Source organism: Solea solea, chromosome 1, assembly GCF_958295425.1.
Source record: "Solea solea chromosome 1, fSolSol10.1, whole genome shotgun sequence".
NCBI classification, from domain to species: Eukaryota; Metazoa; Chordata; class Actinopteri; order Pleuronectiformes; family Soleidae; genus Solea; species Solea solea.
Genome location: NC_081134.1, coordinates 32550370 through 32570426, shown reverse-complemented (window position 1 = coordinate 32570426; position 20057 = coordinate 32550370). Strand labels below are relative to the sequence as shown.

General features: G+C 44.0%; 3 protein-coding genes across 4 annotated transcripts; 2 read left to right on the top strand and 1 right to left on the bottom strand.

Moving 5' to 3' along the window:
* Positions 1 to 541: 541 nt before the first annotated feature.
* Positions 542 to 2930, top strand: gtf3ab (general transcription factor IIIA, b). The gene is made up of 9 exons (XM_058639451.1): positions 542 to 745; positions 833 to 927; positions 1024 to 1120; positions 1204 to 1292; positions 1380 to 1453; positions 1536 to 1616; positions 1747 to 1979; positions 2536 to 2589; positions 2696 to 2930. Exons 1-9 carry the CDS (start codon positions 632 to 634, stop codon positions 2828 to 2830), a joined length of 972 nt encoding a protein of 323 aa, XP_058495434.1. The 5' UTR covers positions 542 to 631; the 3' UTR covers positions 2831 to 2930.
* Positions 2931 to 3020: 90 nt separating this feature from the next.
* On the bottom strand, positions 3021 to 15184 carry lnx2a (ligand of numb-protein X 2a). Of its 2 annotated transcripts, XM_058641136.1 has the most exons (12): positions 15024 to 15184; positions 13802 to 13929; positions 12036 to 12593; positions 7933 to 8168; positions 7680 to 7817; positions 6867 to 7066; positions 5943 to 6356; positions 5658 to 5831; positions 5308 to 5485; positions 4988 to 5213; positions 4689 to 4847; positions 3021 to 3806 (listed from the first exon to the last, which is right to left on the bottom strand). In XM_058641136.1, exons 3-12 carry the CDS (start codon positions 12437 to 12439, stop codon positions 3671 to 3673), a joined length of 2265 nt encoding a protein of 754 aa, XP_058497119.1. In that variant the 5' UTR covers positions 12440 to 12593; positions 13802 to 13929; positions 15024 to 15184; the 3' UTR covers positions 3021 to 3670. The 2 variants fall into 2 exon arrangements, with proteins under 2 accessions (XP_058497119.1, XP_058497109.1); XM_058641126.1 differs by lacking the exon at positions 13802 to 13929.
* A 763-nt stretch (positions 15185 to 15947) lies between these two features.
* Positions 15948 to 20030, top strand: si:ch211-140b10.6 (protein POLR1D-like). Its single transcript, XM_058641147.1, has 3 exons — positions 15948 to 16100; positions 17324 to 17398; positions 19135 to 20030. The coding sequence occupies exons 1-3, from the start codon at positions 16075 to 16077 to the stop codon at positions 19481 to 19483; spliced, it is 450 nt and encodes a 149-aa protein (XP_058497130.1). The 5' UTR covers positions 15948 to 16074; the 3' UTR covers positions 19484 to 20030.
* Positions 20031 to 20057: the final 27 nt, after the last annotated feature.

Genomic DNA, 20057 nt, shown 5'->3' with positions numbered 1-20057 from the left:
CACTGAAGCAAACTTCCAATTTGCTTTTACTGATCATTAATAATAATGTCCACTTTATTAGGTACACCTCTTTCGACCACGTTATGAACACAATTATCTAATCAGCCAGTCACACAGCTGCAACGTAGTGCATCCAGGCACGTAGAACGTGAACAGGGACTCACTGTTGAAGTTTAAAACCAACACCAGAAGGATAAAGAAAGGTGATTGAAGTTATTTTAAAGGTCTGACTATTTTAGAAATGGTTGATTTACTTGGATTTTCAAGTGCAATCACCTCTGTGGTTCACTGCATGAAAAATGCCTTGTTGCTGCCCAAGGTCTGAGGAGAACGAGCAGACTGGTTCAAGATGACAGGAGGGCAACAGCAACTCAAATAAAGAACATGTTAAACCTTGCAGCAGGTGGGCTGAAGCAGACCGAAGACACCACAGAGGACCACACTGGACTTTATTTATTAGGAACATCCAAAAAAAAGTGGCCATTGAGTGTATTTTTCAGTTTCAGTGAGGTAGTATAACCCCCCTCCACTTCATCCCACAGTTGGTACGTCCCGTTAAGATAAATTCAGAACAGGTGAGGTGCTTGTTGTGGGTCAGTGAATGTCCTACTCCTCTGACCTCTAATTAAAGATGGGGGAGAGGTTGCAAAGTCAGAAAAGTTATGTTTGCTCGTTCTTCGACTGTAGCGCTAAATTCAGTAAGTCCTGGAAGCTTGAGGCTCATCTGTGCAAACACACAGGATTGGTAAGAATAAATGTGAGCACGTCGACATGTTAACAATGAAGGTGTCCCTTACCCACGCCATTGTCATGTTTCCCCCTGAAACACCAGAAACCATTCTCATGCGAGAGCTGTGACAAGAGCTTCTGCACTCGCTATCAACTCACCAGACACGAGCTTAGTCACAGTGGAGAGAAACCACACAAGTAAGTCCTGATTTGAACTAGTTACTATTGTGTTTTTTTTGTTTTTTTTAACCAGATCCATTATGGTATGACCCATTATCTGCTTGTGGCCTCCAGGTGTTTGGCTGATGGCTGCTCCGAGGCCTTTGTCACAAACACCAGCATGAAGAACCACATGGCTCGTGTTCATCAACACCAGGAGAAGCGATATCAAGTACAAAATATTTAAAAAGAAAATGTTTTAATCTGTTTTGGTATGAGTTTCTGGTCTCCCTGGGTGACTTTTGCTCTCGTTAGTGTGACTATAAGGGCTGTGGGAAGGATTTCAGCAAGAAGAACCAGCTTAAAAGCCACAAGGTCGAGCATGGTCAGCTTCCGCCTTTTCAGTAAGTAGTTCTTCAACATCTGGTGCAAGAATATTACACTAATCCTGTCCTTGTGCAATCTTAACTCTAGTTTTGTTTTTGATGTAGCTGTGTTTTCGATGGATGCTCCAAAGAATTTCTCACTCATGGGAAGCTGAAGCAGCATGAGAAAATACATAAAGGTTGGTTGATGAGCACAGAGCTGTTTTTTTTTGTTTTTAAATCAGTGTTATGATAGAAAGCCCCTGTCTTTCTCTGTTGCAGGTTACCCTTGTAAAGAAGAGGCGTGTCCTTTCCAGGGAAAGACGTGGACAGAATATTTGAAGCACAGAAAAGAACACACAGGTATGAATGAGATGCTTTGGGGGGGAAACTGTTGCATTAAACATCTCTCTCAGTCGTGAGCTGCTGTGCTGAGTCACCAGTGGCAAAATGTACTTCACAATGACGTCTGTGTTTTGTTTTGTTTTCCCAGGCAAGGTGCCGTGTGCAGAGTGCAAGAAGCAGTTTAACAACACCTGGTTCTTGCGCCAGCACGAGCTGCATGTTCACTCTGGGGAGAAGAGGATGCTGTTGTGCCCCAGAGACGGCTGTGACAAAAAATTCACCCGTCGCTTTCACTTGGAAAGTCACGTCCTCGGTGACCATGATGGGAAGAAGCCTTTCAGCTGTGCCGTTGCTGGCTGTGGGAAGAGCTTTGCCATGAAGGTAGAACCTATCTGTCTTTTAATTTTCACTCAAATTAAACTTGTACAACCACACTGATATTAAGTTTTACGTGTCAAAAGTGTTTACTAGACCTGCAACTAACTATTATTTTCATAATCGATTAATCTGTGGATTGTCGATTTTAATCGTTTAACACCAAATGAAAAAAAAACAGTGTTTGTCAAACCTGGAAATGATGCTCTTAACTGTCTTTTAATGATTTCTTTGTTATTTGGAGCAAAGACACTAGAAAATGTACCGCATTTAAGAAGCTAAAACAATCAAATCTTGTTTTGATCATGATTAATTGTTTCAGCTCTAGTGTTTAAGAGATTAAAATTGGGTTCTTTTCAGCTAAAAATTTCAGTTTAATTATCCAGAGCATTTTCTCTAGGGAAATTGTGACCATGAATTTATTCCATTAAATGTCTACACAATAACCTTCATTTACACATTCTCTCAAGTGCATGAATGTGAAATTTAGAAACTATGATGATGCACATGTGTTTAGATGTTGTGATTTAAATTGCTGATTGTATCTGGTCTCATTCGTCAGGAAAGCCTGTGGCGACATGGAGCGGTGCATGACCCCGCAAAGAAAAAGCTGAAGGTAACCGTTGTTTTTTTTTTTTTTTTTTTTTATTAAAGAATTTGACTTTTCCCCCCTCCTGCATCTCATCTTTTTTTTTTTTTAAATGTTTTCTCTTCTGTTTCAGAAACAGCCTCCTAAAAAGAACCAGCCCGGTCAGACTGCACAGCAGGTCAGACTGCCAGCTGCAGCCAATGTGACAGACGCCAACAAGCTTGCTGCAAAGCTGAGAAATACAACGTTAGTGGATAAGAGATCTTGAGGCTACATTATACAAAAGGTCTGGTTGTGATATCATTTAAAAATGAAGTTTTTTTTGTTTAAAGCGAATATAAAAATAAAGCCTCATTAATACAGCACTATATTACCACACTGTGGTGTGACGTGTTTGTCTGCTTGTCATGGTCACTTCACACTTCACATGGTGCTGGGGTGGAAAAAAGAAGGTACTGTAGAACTGGTCCCTTCAAGGAAATGTTTATTTAACAAACACACATTCACACATGTATAAAACTCCAGCTGATGGGACAACTGGTTGCTATGGTGATGAGGCCTAAGGGTATCTGAGCCCCCCCCAGGGCGAGGCAGGTTTTTTTTCTAATAAGGCCTGAGGCTTATTCAGCTGGATACAGCGCTGGTGTTAAAGAACTTATTTAAACGTGATTTCAGGTCATTATTCCAGATAACGGGCTACTTTCATTTTTTATTTTTTTTAAATCTATCTCTACCGGCAACGATGCATCCACCTGAATAGAGCCCCGGATTCTACAACTGCCCGATGACATGAATACAGCACAGATCGCCTGTTAACAGTTGCAGTACCGTTCTCCCTGCGGGAGTGAAGACAACATGACCATATGAACACAGCAGTGCGTTTGTGAGCGCAGCCTGTCGAGTGACGTGGCACGATCTGGATCAGTTCCCGCCTGGTCAGGACAGGCTTAGTCCTGCTGGGTCTACTACAGTTCTGAATGCTTTTGGTCCTGGATTAAGCCCGGTATGGAGCGATGTACCACTTCACTTTGGCCAAGGTTGTTCCATATATAGAACGTTCTGGGTGGGATTAGTGTGGTGCGCAGCCCTGCTTACGATCTGGCCCCAGCTACACCAGGCTGCCGGGCCAGGAGACCACAGTCAGCGCCACCCGGCTGCGCTGCTCCTTCAGCATGGGCACCAGAGCAGAGTGGCTCATTCCTGCTGTCGAAAGGCCGTTAACTGCAACAATCATATCGCCGCACCTAGAGAGATGAATGAGTGGAGTATAAATATGTGCTAATTCAAACAGCTTTACATTTGCAGCATGTGATTTCTGCCTCTCGATCAAAACCAATAAAAAAAGACGACCCTGGCTAACTAGTTCCAAATATCTCACTCCTCACTCTATCCTATCAATGTCACTAAAAGGTAAAACAAAATGGGGACGGTCAGTTACCTGAATAGAAATCTAAACTTCGTGTTAGAATGTTCTTTTTCCACTTCATGGTCCCAGCGTGACACTTTTTTTTTTTTTGATTTTCCATTAGTGACGGTACCCGTTAGCAGGTATTTTTTTTAGTACCTGCTCTAGCGAGGTTCCAAGCGAGCTGAGCTGATACTGTGCGTGACGTTGTCAGACTTCCGGCCACTGATTGGCCAGAGAGTGTCGTCGCAGGAAGAGTCATGAGCGCGACTACCGCCACAAGAATCAATGTGAACAATGCCGAACTGTAGATCAGTTAATGCGTTAATCTCCAACATTTAGCACGGAAATGTCTAAAATCTCAATATTTAACAGGAGTCACGCAGGAAGTACTCAACAAATCGTTTTAATTAACTGAGTCTAAGGATTCAGTTCCACTGAAAACAACTCCTTTACAAGTTTCACTAGTTTGTGTGTGTATGTGTGTGGCGTATATAAAACGAAGCTGCAATGACTCCGCCCACGTTGAGGAGGTACTATAGTAATGGAAAACCAACCAAACTCCTTTAACTTACATTATATACACATCTATCTAACCTATCATCACACCACCCTTATTAATCACTTAACTGGACATCACGGTCTGTCTGCCTGGTAATTCACCACTGTGTCACTGCCAGTGTGAAGCTACACATGAGGTAAAACGATGACGATGACTCACTTGAGGCGGCCGTCGTAGTACGCAGGTGTGCCAAGGACTATGGTCTTGATGAAGAACGCCTGGTTTCCGTGGGTCTCCTCGTATCCCCCGACGATGCTAAAGCCCCAGCTGCCGGGATGACTCCTCCGCAGCACGATCTCATGACTACTGTGCAGGTAGCTGCAGAAAACGGCAACAAGAGGAGAGAGTGAGGGAAAGATGACAAAATAAAAACAACCCTGACCCTAAAATAACGAGCAGAAATAGACAATATTGTACATTTGAGAGTTGACTTGAATTCCTCTCCTCTGTTTGTTTACCTGGGCAGGCCCAACCACATGACCCACGACGGCGACCAGTTGGCATCAAAGTCGCTGTCGTGAGTGTGGGACAGCAGCTCGTCGTGGTCGTGCTCCTCCACCATGCTGACCTCCAGCACTCGCAGCTGGACGGAGGGCGAAGCAGCGCTGGCCTTCAGGGTGCCCACAGCCTCGCTGTGGCTCAGGTACGTCAAGTCCTCCCCGTTGATGCTCAGCAGGACGTCACCTGAAGGAGCAGGTGAAATGCTCCCGTTACTAAAAGTACAGAACACGCAGACGCGTGAACTTTAAGTTTGACCGCACGCGGAAAGAACGCTCACCTCGCTTGATTCGTCCGTCCCTCGACAGGCAGCCGTGTGGTTGGACGCTGGTCACGAAGATGGGCAGCTCGCCACTCTTACTGCCCCTCCCTCCTGCGACGGTCATTCCCAGAGACTCGAGGGGTTCCTTCTTTACAGTGATGTGTTTCTCCTTACAGGACACACACTGGGAAAGGTCCTGGACAACGCAAGACCACACACATGAACACAAATGGAACGAGACTGAGAACAAGACTTTCTATCAAGTCCAGTGCATCATTTTATTACTTTATGCCAATATTAAAATGTGTTTTATTCTTTCATTGCATTAGCCTATCTATCTAAGAATGACATGAGGTGTAGGTTCTCACTCTGTGGGTGCTGGTGCGAGACAGGAGCAGGGGCACAGGACTCGGGGTCAAGCTGTGGTTAGGCAGGAAGTGATCAAGGCAGTAGAGGTCTCTGGTGGAGCTCGATTTTGGTGGCGGGGGTGGAGTCGGCTTGCTGGGTCGGCCGATGAGCAGGTGGACTCTCTCTCCACTGGCCTGCAGAGTCAGAGTAGTGAAAATGAGGAGCTTTAATCAAACTTGAACTTAATTTGCTCAATTTTCTTCTCTCTCTTATTTTTCGAAAAAAGAAATCCAGCATAAATGAACCTGTATAATCTGTGCAGCTTGCTCTGGGGTACCGTTGCGTAGGTCCTGGTCGTTGACTGCCAAAACACGGTCGTTACTCCTCAGTCTGCCGTCCTTCGCCGCCAGGCCTCCGTCCAATAGGTCCAACACAAACACTCCTGACTCATCGGTCCGCCGCACCAGCTTGATGCCGAGCTGCTCCGTGGAGTCCCGCTTGTGCAGGGTGATTCTCAGCGTGGTGGGGCTGGACGGGGAGCCCTCAGGAGTGGAGCAGGGAGCGTGCGGCACGGCCGGAGTGGAGGAGGACGAGGAGGGAGGCGCTCGGGAGGCACAGCGGCGCTCCCTGAGCACGGTCAGCTGCAGGGAGGTGCACGGGCGTGCCAGGGTGGTACGAGCAAAACTGTGGGGCACGTTACTGATGTCCACATTGTTTACCTTGGAAGAGACGTGTTAAAGGAGATAAACGGGGATTAATGTTTCATTCACTGTATACACAAACACTGACCTACTGTCACCTTACAGCGCTGCTGATGTTTGAAAAACAGTAGCCAATTTACATTTTAAGCAGACGTGGAGCAACTACAGCGTTAATTAGAAGCTGTGTCTGGCCACCTGACAGGAGGAAGTCCAAGACTCTTTCTTCTATTAGCTCCGTCTGCGACGTCAGGGAGAGATAAATGGCTGTTTTGGTGCTAAATGCTTCACGTACGCAGCTTTAACGGTTTGTCTGTGGCTTGCTGTTGCACAGGTGCCACACAGTGCAGTTTCATCATCTTTATGCTGCTGAAAAAAGGCTTTTCATGCGTCGGCCGAGAGTGACGACAATAACTTATGACCGTAAAAATGACCGTCTTGGACTGATGTCATTATCAGTAGACACTTCAGGTCGTCTTATTGGTATCACATAAAAAAAGTAGTATGAAATGATTGCAAAACAAAGATTACCTGCAGTATCTGGTCCCCGGCCAGCAGCCTGCCGTCCCGCGCGATGACGCCGTCCCTGTACACTTCCTGAATCACGATGTTGATGAGCGGCGTCTCGTTTCCGCCGACGATGCTGATGCCCAGCTCGACGTACGGGTTGGCCCGGTGGACCTCTATGGCAGTTATCTCTCCTTCGGGAAGCGAGGGCAACTTCACGCAGCCTGTAATGGACAACACAAATCACATTACACAACGGCATTTCAGACATTAATCTGTATTTATATCGTGCTTTTCTATCCTTCCTGTGTCTCTCGTGCTCAGGGACAGGTCGGCATGTAGACAAGCGGATGGTGGTGAATTCAGCTGCTACATAAACCTACGCAACCTCTTATACTGAAATATCCTTCTAATATTAACCCTTTAACACCCAAGCTTGAAAAGTGCACTTTTATTTGTGCCTATTTTAAGCATAAAAGGGCCAGGAAATGTCCTGTGAGATTTGCAGATTTTTCCAGAATAACCCAGAATATCTGGCAGTTATTTACAATTTACTGCAAGTTAAAATAGTGTATTAACAATTTAAATTGAAGAAAAAACACTCTAGTTGTACACAAACATCAGATTTCCGTGTGTTAAATTTGAAATTTGAACAGTATAAACGTCTTTTTCAACTCTCTCCTCTCTCGTGACCAACCAAGACAGGCACCTTCACCATCTAAGCCACAGCACCTTTATTCTCTTAAAATCTCAGATTACAGCACATACACTCATAAGGAAGCTGCAACATTTCATCTGACAGTTCTCTAGCTAAAAATAGAGGAAGTGATGTCATACCCTCTTCAGCAGAGAGAGGCGGGGACTCAGGACAGTCCCAGCCAGACGAGGTGGAGCTGACAGAGCGAAGGAGGTGGATGCAGGGATTACTGAGGGGCCGCTTCACTCTGGGGACGACGCACTCCAACCCCACCACACCTGAGGACGGGGAGGAGAGATGAAGTGATTAAACACTGTTTTCTCATCAATCCAAACCTGTTGACAATTCAAATCTCTCCACGTAGAAAAGAGAACAACAGGAGATGTGACGCACTGTCTTCCTCCGTGCTTTCCTCAAAGGCAGGGTTATCAAGGCCGGCGTCGTCCGTCCACACGGGCCCATTGCTGCAGGCGTTATTAGGTCCGGAGGGTGGAGAGGGCGTGCGGTCTCTCAGGTCTGTCTGAGGGGAGCGCGGTGACCTGGGAGGGCTGGACACCATCGCTCGCTCGTCCCCATTCTCGCACCTCGGGGCGTCCACGCTGGTCTGCTGACACCGCGTCCCAGGACACCTTTCACCAAGCAACAGGTGTCAGTTTGTTAGTCCATCTGACGTGTAAAGAGAATCAGGTTCATCATCAGCAAATTTAATGTGATGAAACCGGTGCCTGTTTTGTCTCCTCCTCGTCAAAAGGAGGTCAGAATGTGTGGTCAGAGGAGCCTCATAACCCTCACAGGACAAAGCAGTAGACAATGAATGAATGAAGGGAAGGAAGGAATATTTGCAGCGACATGAATGTTTCGATGTTAATACGACCCTTGGGGGACATGGAAGAAGAAAAAAAAAGGTGAAGCTTTGCAAGATCTGGCGATACTTTTTGCAAATGACCCCCAGGTCCGAATACTCCTGTCGACAGAGTCCCATTTCCCCGACAATTCTCTTTAAATGTCTCAAACTGATACAACAGTTGTGTCTCCTCGCCAATGCAGTCTAGCCGCGATGCTAACGGGAGCTTGCGGGACGCTGTATTTTTCTTCCATGTCCCCTAAGGTGCTCTGCCTTTTCTGTGAAAGCCAAGAAATGTTTCCCTGAAACAATGATGACATTCAATTAGAACTCATTTAAAGCTGCTGTAAACACATCACTGTCACCAACAAACAGCCTAACCTCACAAGCAGAGAGGAGAAGTTATGGCTCCTGATTAGTGGATGAGAAACACGTGTCACTGAACAAACCCTACAGATTGGCAAGATGTATTTTAACTCACAGAGAGTAGCTTTAATTGTATAATAGTGAAAGATGTCCGTCACAGGCTCCTGTAGTCTACAACAGATCAAAACGAGAGCTCGGTCGATGCTGGGATCTTTGGAAATCCGATGTAAATTTCTTTTATAGCTGTTTTTAAAAGTTGTCAAAACCAAAGGATACAGTATATTTAACTTGAACCATGATACCAAAGACGATGGGAGGGGAACATTTTGCAAGTTTAGTTGTTTCAAGCTGCAAAACGAACCTAATGAAACAGATGGAGGAGGTTGTACAGTCGCTACCCTGACCCAGAAATAGAAACTCTTCACAGGAGAACAATTAAAAATACGCACAGACTCAAGGGATCGACTATGAAGTTTTTGCTATATGTGGCACTTGCACGCTGGTTTAATCAGTTATACGTTATTTCTTCCCTTTCCTTTCCATATATAGTATCTTAATTTGTCCTCTTTACGTCCGTCTTTCACCTACATGTTTTTTTTCCTGCTATGAGGAGGAAGAAGTAAACCTTTGAAACAAATTTTACTCTAACACGTGAACAGATTAAGCTCATGCAGACGCTGAGACTAAACGTGAGACTTAAAGCACCGCAGCTCTCACACCATCATCATCTGGACCACTGAGGTTTGACACTCTCGTCTTTTAATCTTAGATCCTTAATCTCCACCTTAATGTTGACTAACACAAAGTCACAGACTCTCTTGGCTCCAGGTTCCGTCCCCGGGTCTGTGGGGCAGTGAGTGCAGCGAGTCCACGAGCGTGACACATTAGTCCTCACAGTGACCTCATCCGAGCTGACTTAATGGATCTCTCCTCGTCCTCCTGGCAACGCAGCGCCGTGTGTGCAAACTTCCCTGACACGTACCCATCTGCCAACGAGATTGATTAAAAGACTCCGGCAAAGAGGCCACTGCCAATAACTTTTAAAGTGGCTGACGACGCCGTGAAAGACGGAATCTTTGTGTTCTGATAATTTTAGAGAAAAGAAGGAACAGCTGAGCTACAAAAGAATAGTTTTTACCCCTTGGATATTTTTGAAATATCTGCTTTTTATTAGTTTTTCAAAAGAAAAAGCAATTTCCATACAATATTCAAATTTATTAGTAATCTTTATCTTTATAACACTTCTCAAAACAAAGCTCCTTAAATAAAAGAAAAAACACCGGTTAAAAGACAAAATAAAATGTATTTTTTAGGACGTTATTAATGTAATAAAACTAATAATAACCTCGTTTAACACACTTGTTTTACCTCACATGTGTTAAAAGTTCTGCTATTTAGCAAGTGCTTGTTGTTTTATGCCCAATTAAGTACTATTAATTAACATAAATGTGTATTATTGCCTTTTTATTTATTTATTTTATTATTTATTTAAGAGGAGGGATACTAAAGAAATCAGAAACTGCCTTTTCACATTTTATTCATTTAAAATGATGTAATCTTCAAAATAAAACAGATTTTTTTTCAAAATCTCACATATTAAATGTAATATTTATAATAATATAATTGCACCTACTCACTGATTTAAACACAGCGCGGGGGGTTGTGTTGTAATTGTCACAGTGTTTAGCACACTAAGCAACAACAACGTGGTCTCGCGTTAAAGACTCCTCCGTGATAAACAGCTGACTCAGGAAAGCTCTTCACAGCTTGTTAGCGTGAGCTTGTTAAGGAAGATCTCCTCGACTTAAACTGTCAGCCACTTGGATAACCAAGTCAATAAGCTGGTGTCAAAACACCAGTGGAGGGGTTTTCAGCGATGCACACTATCACAGTCACAGAATCAATACCTGATTAAGATCTTGTTCCCGCCTTGTTTTCACACATTTAAATTGTATTTTGACCAAGATGTCTCAACTGAGGACTCGACCTCGACTTCTAGCCTAAGCAAAAATCAATATTCTTAACCATAAACCAGTTAATGTGTAACCCTAACTTTAACCAAACCACAATTCAAATATTAGCCCTATAGGACCGGTTTTCGGTCCTGGTCCTTGCACCAGAAAAGGTCCGTAAGAGAACACACACACAGCTACTGTGAGAACAGAATTCAAACCCTTTATCCTTAAACTCGGTCTTAATCCAGTGTCACAAAAGTGAGGACCGGCCAAAATGTCCTCAATTCCTATGGTTCATGAGACAAAATAGTCCTCGCATAGGTTCACGTACGCTTAGGTATACACACACGCGTGCACACACACTGTTCTGTTTCTGCACAACCAGCCAACAGAGAGAGCAAGAGAGAGCAGGTCCAGAACCGAGGACAGAACCAGTCCAGAGAAAAAAGACATCGCCTCACGTCGGACTCACCACAGGCCGGGGTTGCCCTTAGCCGTCTCACAGAAAAAATGGTTGAAAAGGTCTCTGGTGTTGAAGTTGCTCAGCATGGTTTCAGATGTGGTTTGAGAACATGGAGCTCCTGCTCAGTCAAACCCCATGACTGTGGTCAGGGAACCACTAATCCCTCATCACATGACCGTGAGCACAATAATCCCCCTGAGGCGTTCTTATAGCACCTGGTCCAAACGGGCCAAAAGCCAGAGCATGTGGACGGCGCTCTGGCATCTCAGGTTAAAGAATGTTGAGAGGGAGAGTTCAAGTGATCAGGACACTGGGATTAATGATGTCACCAACAGAAAGCAGCCAATCACAGAGGATCACTGGCATGGATTTGAAGTTAACGGAACAGGTATTTGCATTATTACTTTTTCTCTAAATAAGTGGATGGATATAAAGAAAGACTTTGCCACTGACACACAGTATATTGTGATCGTTTAAATACAAACAAATATCCATTATGTTGTCAGATGAGTTCCACACGACTCTCTCTCTGCTTCTCGGTGTTCTCAGGGGTGTTTTGATCTCGTGTCACCCGGCGACAGGGATTTGTTTTGTGTCAAGACAGAAGGAGGAAACGGAAACGTCGCACTCGTAAAACGAGAGGGTTGCAAACAGGTATGGGGTATGACTGAAAACTTTGTGTCAAGATAAACTAAAGGGGGTATGATTGAAAACCCCTTAGTTTATCTTTTCTGTTCACATACTGTTCAGTCATCTGATCTACCTCTGGGTTACCTGCTCACAGTGTTTGATGTGTGACCATATGTGGGTGAGTTTGTATCCATCTATTGTACTGTGAGTGAGTGAGTGAGCGAGCAAGATTTATTACCTGTGTTTGAGGTGTGCCTCCAGGTCACAGCGTGGCATGCTGAGGGAGCAGACTGGGGTCAAAGGGCAGGACACCGACAGCTTGTCCAGCAGCTTGTGCACCAGTATGCTGGACCTGCGGCACGCCTGCAGCTGTAGCCGCGTCCTGTCCAGCGGGCAGAAGTCCCTCTCCTGGAGGAAGCTACGCAGGCAGCGGGCGCAGAACGTGTGTCCGCACGGCGTGTCCAGCGGCTGCACCAGCGGCTGCAGGCAGATGTGGCACACCAGGTCGTCGTCCACCTCCAGGCGGTAGTTGTAGAGGTGGTTCTCCCGGCTGCGGTGGATCTGACCGCACTCGGTGCACACGGGTTCCAGTGCTGGCTCCAGCGGCGCGGCTAGAGCCACCTCGCAGGCCGGGCTGCCCATGTCTGCTCCTTCAGCACAACTCAGCTTTGGCACAAATGACTCCAGTGGTGCTGCAGTGTTGGGAAAGGGGCACACACTCCTATCCCATAAACTTCAGGGGATGAATAAGTGGCAGAGAGGACAGATGCCCCCCTGTGGCTGTTGGCACATCACCCTGCAGGTCAGAGGGCAAAGCTGTTTCAGGAAAAAACAACAGGTGTCTGATTATGTGTTTGTGCATTTTTATTCATGTGGCAAATGCTTTGTGCATGTGTCTGCACGAGAGGGAGAGTGGCACCGTGTGTGTGTGCGCTGCCTGAGATTATGTATTGCTGCTTCCGTCCACTAATCTGACAGTATAATCTCTCCTTTGCTCTCGCCTACTGCAATCTTCCAATTCCACAGAGAGGGGAATTATCGGGGGATTGGGGCAGAGAGAGGACACAGATCAGCGGAAGTGAGAGTGGAGAAAGCAAGAGAGAGGATAAAGACAAGAGTGAGGAAGAAATGAGACAGGAAGAGGGGTTAAAAGAGATTAAGGGGAAGATAAGAGCAAGAAAACATCGATACTATTGCGATATTTCATGGAATGATACTGTGTTGATTACAGTCCTCTCCCTGGATCAAGAAAAATCGATTTGTTTATGCATATAGTTTGAGTTGAGACATATAGACTGTTTTTTGGGGGGGAAATTGCAATATATCACCTTGCATCCTGAAATATCACAGTACAACGTACCAGGATATGTATCCCATACACAGAACTACTACTACTTTGTAAACTTGATAGTTTCCATTGAGGCCACGTGTAGCAGCAGCAGCAGCAGCAGCAGCAGATGCACTCTCACAGTCTCCTCTGCAGCGGAAAGAGAACATGCCTGGAGCAAAAAATCTCGAAATAAAGCTCTCTGCTGAGTAGATCGAGCCTCCACAGGTAAACGCACTCTGTGGACGCTCATCATTTTCCACAGCATTTCACATCCGAAGCCACTCAGACTCCCCCACCCCTCCTCCCGTGGGGCCTCGGTGCTTTTCAGCAGACAGCAGAGGGCGTACCACAGCACACAGCAGGCCAGCCAAACCCCACTGACTACCTTCCTCTGTTCCAGTGAGGGTCTGCTCCTGTCTCCATGACGACCTGGATCCTGTTCTGTTCAGTGGGGCTTGACATTCAGAGTGTAGCTGGAGAAGGATGCAGCCGAGCCACAAAAGCAGATGCACTCCTCTCAGCAGGATGCTCTGCTACAGCCTGAACACTTGTCAGACAGTGCAGGCACTGATGATGACAGTCTCCTTGGTCTCCCTTTTTTTGTGTGTCCTGTCTCTGTTGCTACCCCACAACCTGTCTCGTCTGTCTCCTTGGCCCGGCGGACCTGTACTTACTGACTTCAGCCTCCTTCAAGTACGTGCTCCTGTCTCCTGTATGTGTGACTGGTCGCTTCTGTTTCAATCCCGCAGCTGGACATGAATTAATCATGAGGACACAAGGCTTCTCTGTTCCTATAACAAAGCTGTGACATCACCACGTCACACACACACACACACACACACACACACACACACACACACACACACACACACACACACAGTGACTTGTAGACAACTTGTAAAAAAAAAACAATGCATCATGCAGAAGAAGCTTCTTTTAGGCTCCTGATTCCTGCAAACAGTCCCTTTATCAATAAGTAAAGCATTCAGGGTTTTCACTGTGGCAGCAGTTTTTAGAGCCTCGGCCACGAAAAGCACTTAAATCTATTTAAAACACAGCTGAGATCTGTGGCAACTCACACAACAAGGGCAGGCAAATGCTTGTGGAATATCTTTCTTTTAATCTCAGTGTGTGTGTGTGTGTGTGTGTGTGAGAGAGTCCAAGGCCATGCTGTTATTGTCATTGCACTGCTTTCGTAGTGTATTAATAAATAACTGTGCCAGCCCCTGCTGCACCTGTCCCTACTCATGTTTTCATTTCTCACACATGTCAGTCTAATCTTACCACACACACAGCACGAGCTCTGGGACCAGCTCACGTGCACGTTTCATAGACGATGATGAGATGGTGATGTTTTAGGCCACAGATTTAAAATATCAGGTTCTGTCGGCTTAGCCTACATTTTTATAACCCCCCCCCCAAACCACCGCCACCACCATCATCTCGTCCCTCTCTTATCTTACACAAAAATCCAAAAGCAGGCCTGCAAGATCTGTTGCAATGGTTCTGTTCTCCCCCCCCCAACACACACAAGAGTCCAGACAGACGTGCAATAACAACAACACATGCCACTGATAGAACTGACATTTGTCAATCCTTCAATCCTCAGCCCCTGTTTCTGTTGGAAACACGCCAAACTGCACTGTCATGATCTAAGCAACCGCATTTGAACAGACTACAGGATTTTTCTAATCACTGTCCTCATCATGTCTGGCTCCAACCCTCCTCCATCCATCCCTCCCTCCATCCATCCATCCCACCCTCCACAGGCGGAGAAGAGAAGCGAGGACAGATGAAGCGACAATGGCAACATCAGTGCAAAGCCACAGATGCTGCTGCTGCTGCTGCTGCTTCACACTCTTACCCTTCATACAATATGTGCACATGTGACGTTACCCTTTCGCGTCGTTCCTCTGCGCCGCCCGCTCCGGCCCCGGGGAAGAAGGGACGACAATGAGACGCGGGACCTCGATCACGCATCCGCCGCAACGGACCGTCCGCAAAACCCGCACGAAAACGCCCCCCTGCCTTTGGCGGCTCTGGTCCCGCCTACTGGTGTCCGTCAGCGGCGAGGGGCGGAGTCTTCGGCTGTCAATCCAAGGCAGGTCATGGGTGGCTTCCACACTGCCTGCTCACAAACACCCGATACATGCGATACCATGATACAACGATTCTGTGATAATCATGATATTGCGAGACAATCATATAGCATGTGATTTTTCATTAGTTATAGTTTTTGATTTAGTTTCGACTGTTTACAAAATTAGTTAGTATTAATTAGTTTTAAGAGTTGTTTTGCCAGTTTTTTTGTAAATGCTTTAGTTTTAGTGTTAGTATTTTTTAAATTAGTTTTAGCGTTAGTTTTTTGTAATAATGACTATTTGCCAGGTGCAAGATTCAAGAAGGTCATGATAAGTATTGTGTCAAAAAATCTCTGAATCAAATATAACAGTCTACAAGAAATTAGCTGTTAGTGAAATCAAATAGCCAACGGACTAAAGACACACATGAACATAACAAAATAATAAATAACCCTCATAAGACACATCACATGCTTTCAAAATTGAACCCAAAGGCGTATGCATGAAATAAATGTACAAAGACGAAAACTAAGCACCTTTTGGCTACAATTTTAGTTAGTTAACACACAGTTCTGTTTCAGTTAGTTATCTTTTTTAACTCTACTTTAGATTTTTATTAGTTTTCGTTATTTCGGTTTTCGTTAACGATGATAACCTCCACTATCTGTCACTTGTAAGAATAGTTTTTCTGGCACTTTCGTCAAATAGCTCGCCTAAAAAAAAAAAATCAGGCATCGCAAAGGACAACAAAGGGTCCTCGGAGGAAGGACCCCACAGATCAAGGAAACCGTTTTTGACGATGCTGCTAATTCCGTCGACTTTTAGATGAATTATCTCGACTGTGACGCCGCATAGTTCGCGTCGCGATGGCGCAGGAAAGCGAGCTGGAAAAGTACGCAACAATTTCACTCTTTACTCTCCGTTGACATGTTTGTGTTGTTGTTTGTATGCGTTTTAGCCGCCGTTCCTCTTTAAACTGTAACACAGCAGCAGTAGCAGCAGCAGCTGAGCCGAGTGTGTTTGTTTCACAGCTGTTGTGTGTTTTATTTTAGTGTGAGTGAGTGAGTAGTGACTGTTAGGACACGTAGATACGGTTAGCTGCCGCTGTTAGCTGTGCGGTTAAAGGTCGGCTAAATCGGTGCGTCTCCTCCACTGAGACGCTGCTGATTCAGCAGCATCGGGTCAAACCAGGACAAGACGCTGCCCTCACTCACTAATGTTCACAGGTGGGAGGAGTATTAAACAGTCTTCTCAAGGAAAAGGGAACCATAGACATATAAATACGTAGACGCCTCATACCTCAGCGTGTCGGCCATATTGGGATAGGCAATCTTTTTTTTTCTCGATTAAAAAGTGCGAAATATGGGACATTTCATTTGAAATTTCTCAATAACTGTACAATGACAGTTTCTGCTTTCCAGTATGCTAGTAGTCATAGATGTCCTTAACACAACCCGGTCAGTCTTGTCTAGAACTTATTCCCATTTTGAGTTGTTGAAATTTGTTTCTATTACAAATTGCGAATATGAGACATTTCATTTGAAATTTCTCAAAACTGTACAGTAACAATCTCTGGTTTACAGTATGCTAGTAGTCAGAGATGTCCCGAACATGACCTAGTCCATCCTGGTTTTTCGTTTAAAAGTCCGCAGCTGACTTTGCTTGGCTTATTTACACCACTGTATGTAGTGGGAATATTTTTTTGAGATCCACTGGTCATTTATCTGATTTAAGGCAAGGTCATTCAAGGTGCTGCACAAAAACATTTAAAAACAACACAAAGACAGCACTGAAATTAATCAATACAAAGATGAAAAGTAGTTAATTGTTAAGAGTGTAAAATGGATTATTATGGACTATGGAGAATACTAATGGTCACTTTGATGATCTATATGTATCGTGCATACCCTATGATATCGTAATTGTGTGCAATATTGTGTTTTACCTGCGCAGGTGTCCTTGTTAAAAAATATACAACTATATACTATAAAAATCGGTAGCAAATAAGCAGCATTGACAAAATAAAATATACACAACTTTTTATCTTACTTGATTAAATGATTATCCTCTTGGATGCTCTTTTAGATAACTGATTTCTTTCATTTATCCACGCAGGCGTGCCATAGAGGAGCTTCTGAGGGAAACTGACAGAGCCCGAGTGAGAGCTGAGACCATGGGCCCTGCAGGATGGTGAGCATTGTGTTTGACAAGCCTCTCTCATCTGTGGACATGTAACTGCTGCTTCTTATTAGCACAGGAGCATTTAGTGTTCTTGTGTTGTACTGCCTGCACTTGGTGATATGTTTAGATTCAGTCTCTGCACTGTTTGGGTGTCGATCTTTTGTGAAAACAGCAGCAGCTACTCTTATCCGAGTCCACATCGATTTACAACAGCTAAGTAATAAGAAAGAATGAATAAAGATCAACACTACTACACACAAACGGTGAGATAAACAACTCATAAACATGATAATACGTCTCTATTATATCACTTCAGAGAGATTAAAGAATAAAGAAAAGTATTTTCATCCCCTACAACTAAAATTAGAATGGGTGTTTCTCTTTGTTGAAATATTTTAGGATTGGGGGTGAGAATCACTTGGTGCTTCATGATACGATACGTGATACATGTCCCATGATACCAATATTATCACAATACAATGATTCTGTGATAATCAATATATTGCAAGACAATGGCAAGTTAAAAGTTTCAGGATTTCTCTATTTATTCACAACATAGAGAAGTGCATCAAGTATTGAACTCGGATGAAGCATCTCTTAGAATAGCTTTCTCTGGCATTATTCCACTGTAATATCCCTCTCCTTTGACCAGGTAACTTCCACCAAAATATCCCTCATTCATTTGAGCAGCTGTTAAAGTTGTGATGCCCGACTAGCGCCTTAATTTGTTAATTGAAAGATCAATATTTGCCCTGGTGTATCGATTATCATATTACACAAAGAAGGGCGACAATATATCACCAAATCGATATATTGACCAACCCCTACTCAAAACCAGTATATTTATATTTATGAAACCATGTTTACTATTTTTTTCCCTTGCAGTTAGAAATTGAAAAACAAGCCCAGATCACCATTGTTCAATAACTGACTCATGTTGTCTGTGTCAGAGGTGTACCACTATTTTGATAACAATTTACTAGTAAAAGTACTGGTCTAAAAATGTTCTCAAAGTAAAAAAGTAGCTTGTCTAAAGTGTACTTAGTTACTCTTTTTTTTTCTTTTTTTAAACAAAGTCGGGGTTTTTTCTTGTGTCATGCAAAAAGGACTAGGGGACACAAATCTTCCATGAATTGTTATTAATTAAAGGCAAAACTTTACAAATTATAGTGCTGATAAAATAAAATATTTAAACACATAATGCATCTGTCAAAATGGGTCAAAGGTCACAAATGTCACTCACTCCTTAAGGGACCTTAATTAACCCCCATTCACCTGTCCCCATCATTCACCTGTCCACATCATGCACCTGTCCTCTTCATTCACACCCAATGTTTCTGGTGTGTGATTGATTCATTTATTTATTTATTTTATTTTATTTCAGGCCAACATTTTTTAACTCAGTAACGGGTTTGATTTGAAATACACAAAACATACTCAATTACAGTAACAGAGGATTCCTGTAAGTGTTTCATATTGTATTTATTCAGTTAACATTTACTTTTAGTTTAGTTAAAGCCTTATTTATTTTAAACCTAAACATAGTTGTGGCATCAACCTTAAAAACAACCACGGTGTAACTCTCTTTTATGCTGTTTTAACACCAAGATTAATTGACTGCTAAAGAAAAGCTGTGCTCAAAGGGTTATTGCTCATGAACACTGGTACGCTGGCTCTTCCAGATGCTGGTGATCCCCTCAAACCTGTCAAATATCACTACTGAAATCTTTGTTTCCTCCTGTCAGGTTGAAGTGTCCTCTGCAGAGCACCAACAAGCGCTTCCTCCTCAACACTCTGCGCTCCACCGGCGCCCAGCAGCACACCAGCAGTGAGCCCAGAGCCAGGTACTCCGAGACAAGTTCACTCCTGAGGAGCAAGGTCCACGACAGAAAGCAGGACCGCAGCAGATCGCCTCCTCGAGATGGTAGGGGTGATAGTGGCCATACAGACCATAAAAAACACCACCACAGAGACAGCAGGAGAAATAAAGACAAGAAAGAGGACAGATGCAAAGAGAGGAGTCACAGACATGGAGATAAAAGGGACAGGAGACATGGGAAAGATGGGCAGAATGGACATAGACCTCATGAATGAAGGGGACACACGACTGAAACTGTGAGCAACCTCACACACCTGCTGTTTACCTTTTTTGTTTCTACTGAAAAAGCGAAAAGATGACAGGGTGGACGACTGTCTTACACGTTAGATAATTTAAATTTTAACCTTTTAACTATTTAATACAGTAGATTTAGTTGGGTTGGTTAAAGTGGATGTAGAAGAAAACAATAGGCTTTCATTTGTTTTTTTCCATGCCCTTCGCTTTAATATTACTCATAATTTGGTGTCATTCTAATTCAGCGACAGTAAAAGGAGGCTTGTTTTCCATTATAATGCCATTATCATTCTCCTGTCATTCAATGGTCCTAATGTTTACACAAGTCTTGCCGCTGTCGCCACTGGGAAAGCACATTTCTTCACGAGTCCCAACTTTTTGACGTATATATTCTCGCTATCAGAAACAGTTTTGTTTGTCAAAGGAGAAAAAGAAAATACACCCACATCCTCTGATACACCATGAGTAGGATAATAGTAATTTAACTAGGCAAATAAAATAATACCTACTCTTACTATAATGGCTAAACCTGTGTGATTCTACTTGATTCTTTGG

Coding starts and splice junctions, on each gene's coding strand:
- gtf3ab (XM_058639451.1), top strand. CDS start 632: ATGGGGGAGAGGTTGCAAAGTCAGAAAAGTTATGTTTGCTCGTTCTTC. Junction 1,454..1,535: donor GCATGAGAAAATACATAAAG/GTTGGTTGATGA, acceptor TCTCTGTTGCAG/GTTACCCTTGTAAAGAAGAG. Junction 2,590..2,695: donor CCGCAAAGAAAAAGCTGAAG/GTAACCGTTGTT, acceptor CTTCTGTTTCAG/AAACAGCCTCCTAAAAAGAA.
- lnx2a (XM_058641136.1), bottom strand. CDS start 12,439: ATGGGCAGCCCGGCCTGCGAGGTGGCTCTAGCCGCGCCGCTGGAGCCA. Junction 6,357..6,866: donor CCGGGGACCAGATACTGCAG/GTAATCTTTGTT, acceptor GTCTCTTCCAAG/GTAAACAATGTGGACATCAG. Junction 5,214..5,307: donor GGACGGACGAATCAAGCGAG/GTGAGCGTTCTT, acceptor CTGCTCCTTCAG/GTGACGTCCTGCTGAGCATC.
- si:ch211-140b10.6 (XM_058641147.1), top strand. CDS start 16,075: ATGGCGCAGGAAAGCGAGCTGGAAAA. Junction 16,101..17,323: donor CAGGAAAGCGAGCTGGAAAA/GTACGCAACAAT, acceptor TTATCCACGCAG/GCGTGCCATAGAGGAGCTTC. Junction 17,399..19,134: donor ACCATGGGCCCTGCAGGATG/GTGAGCATTGTG, acceptor TCCTCCTGTCAG/GTTGAAGTGTCCTCTGCAGA.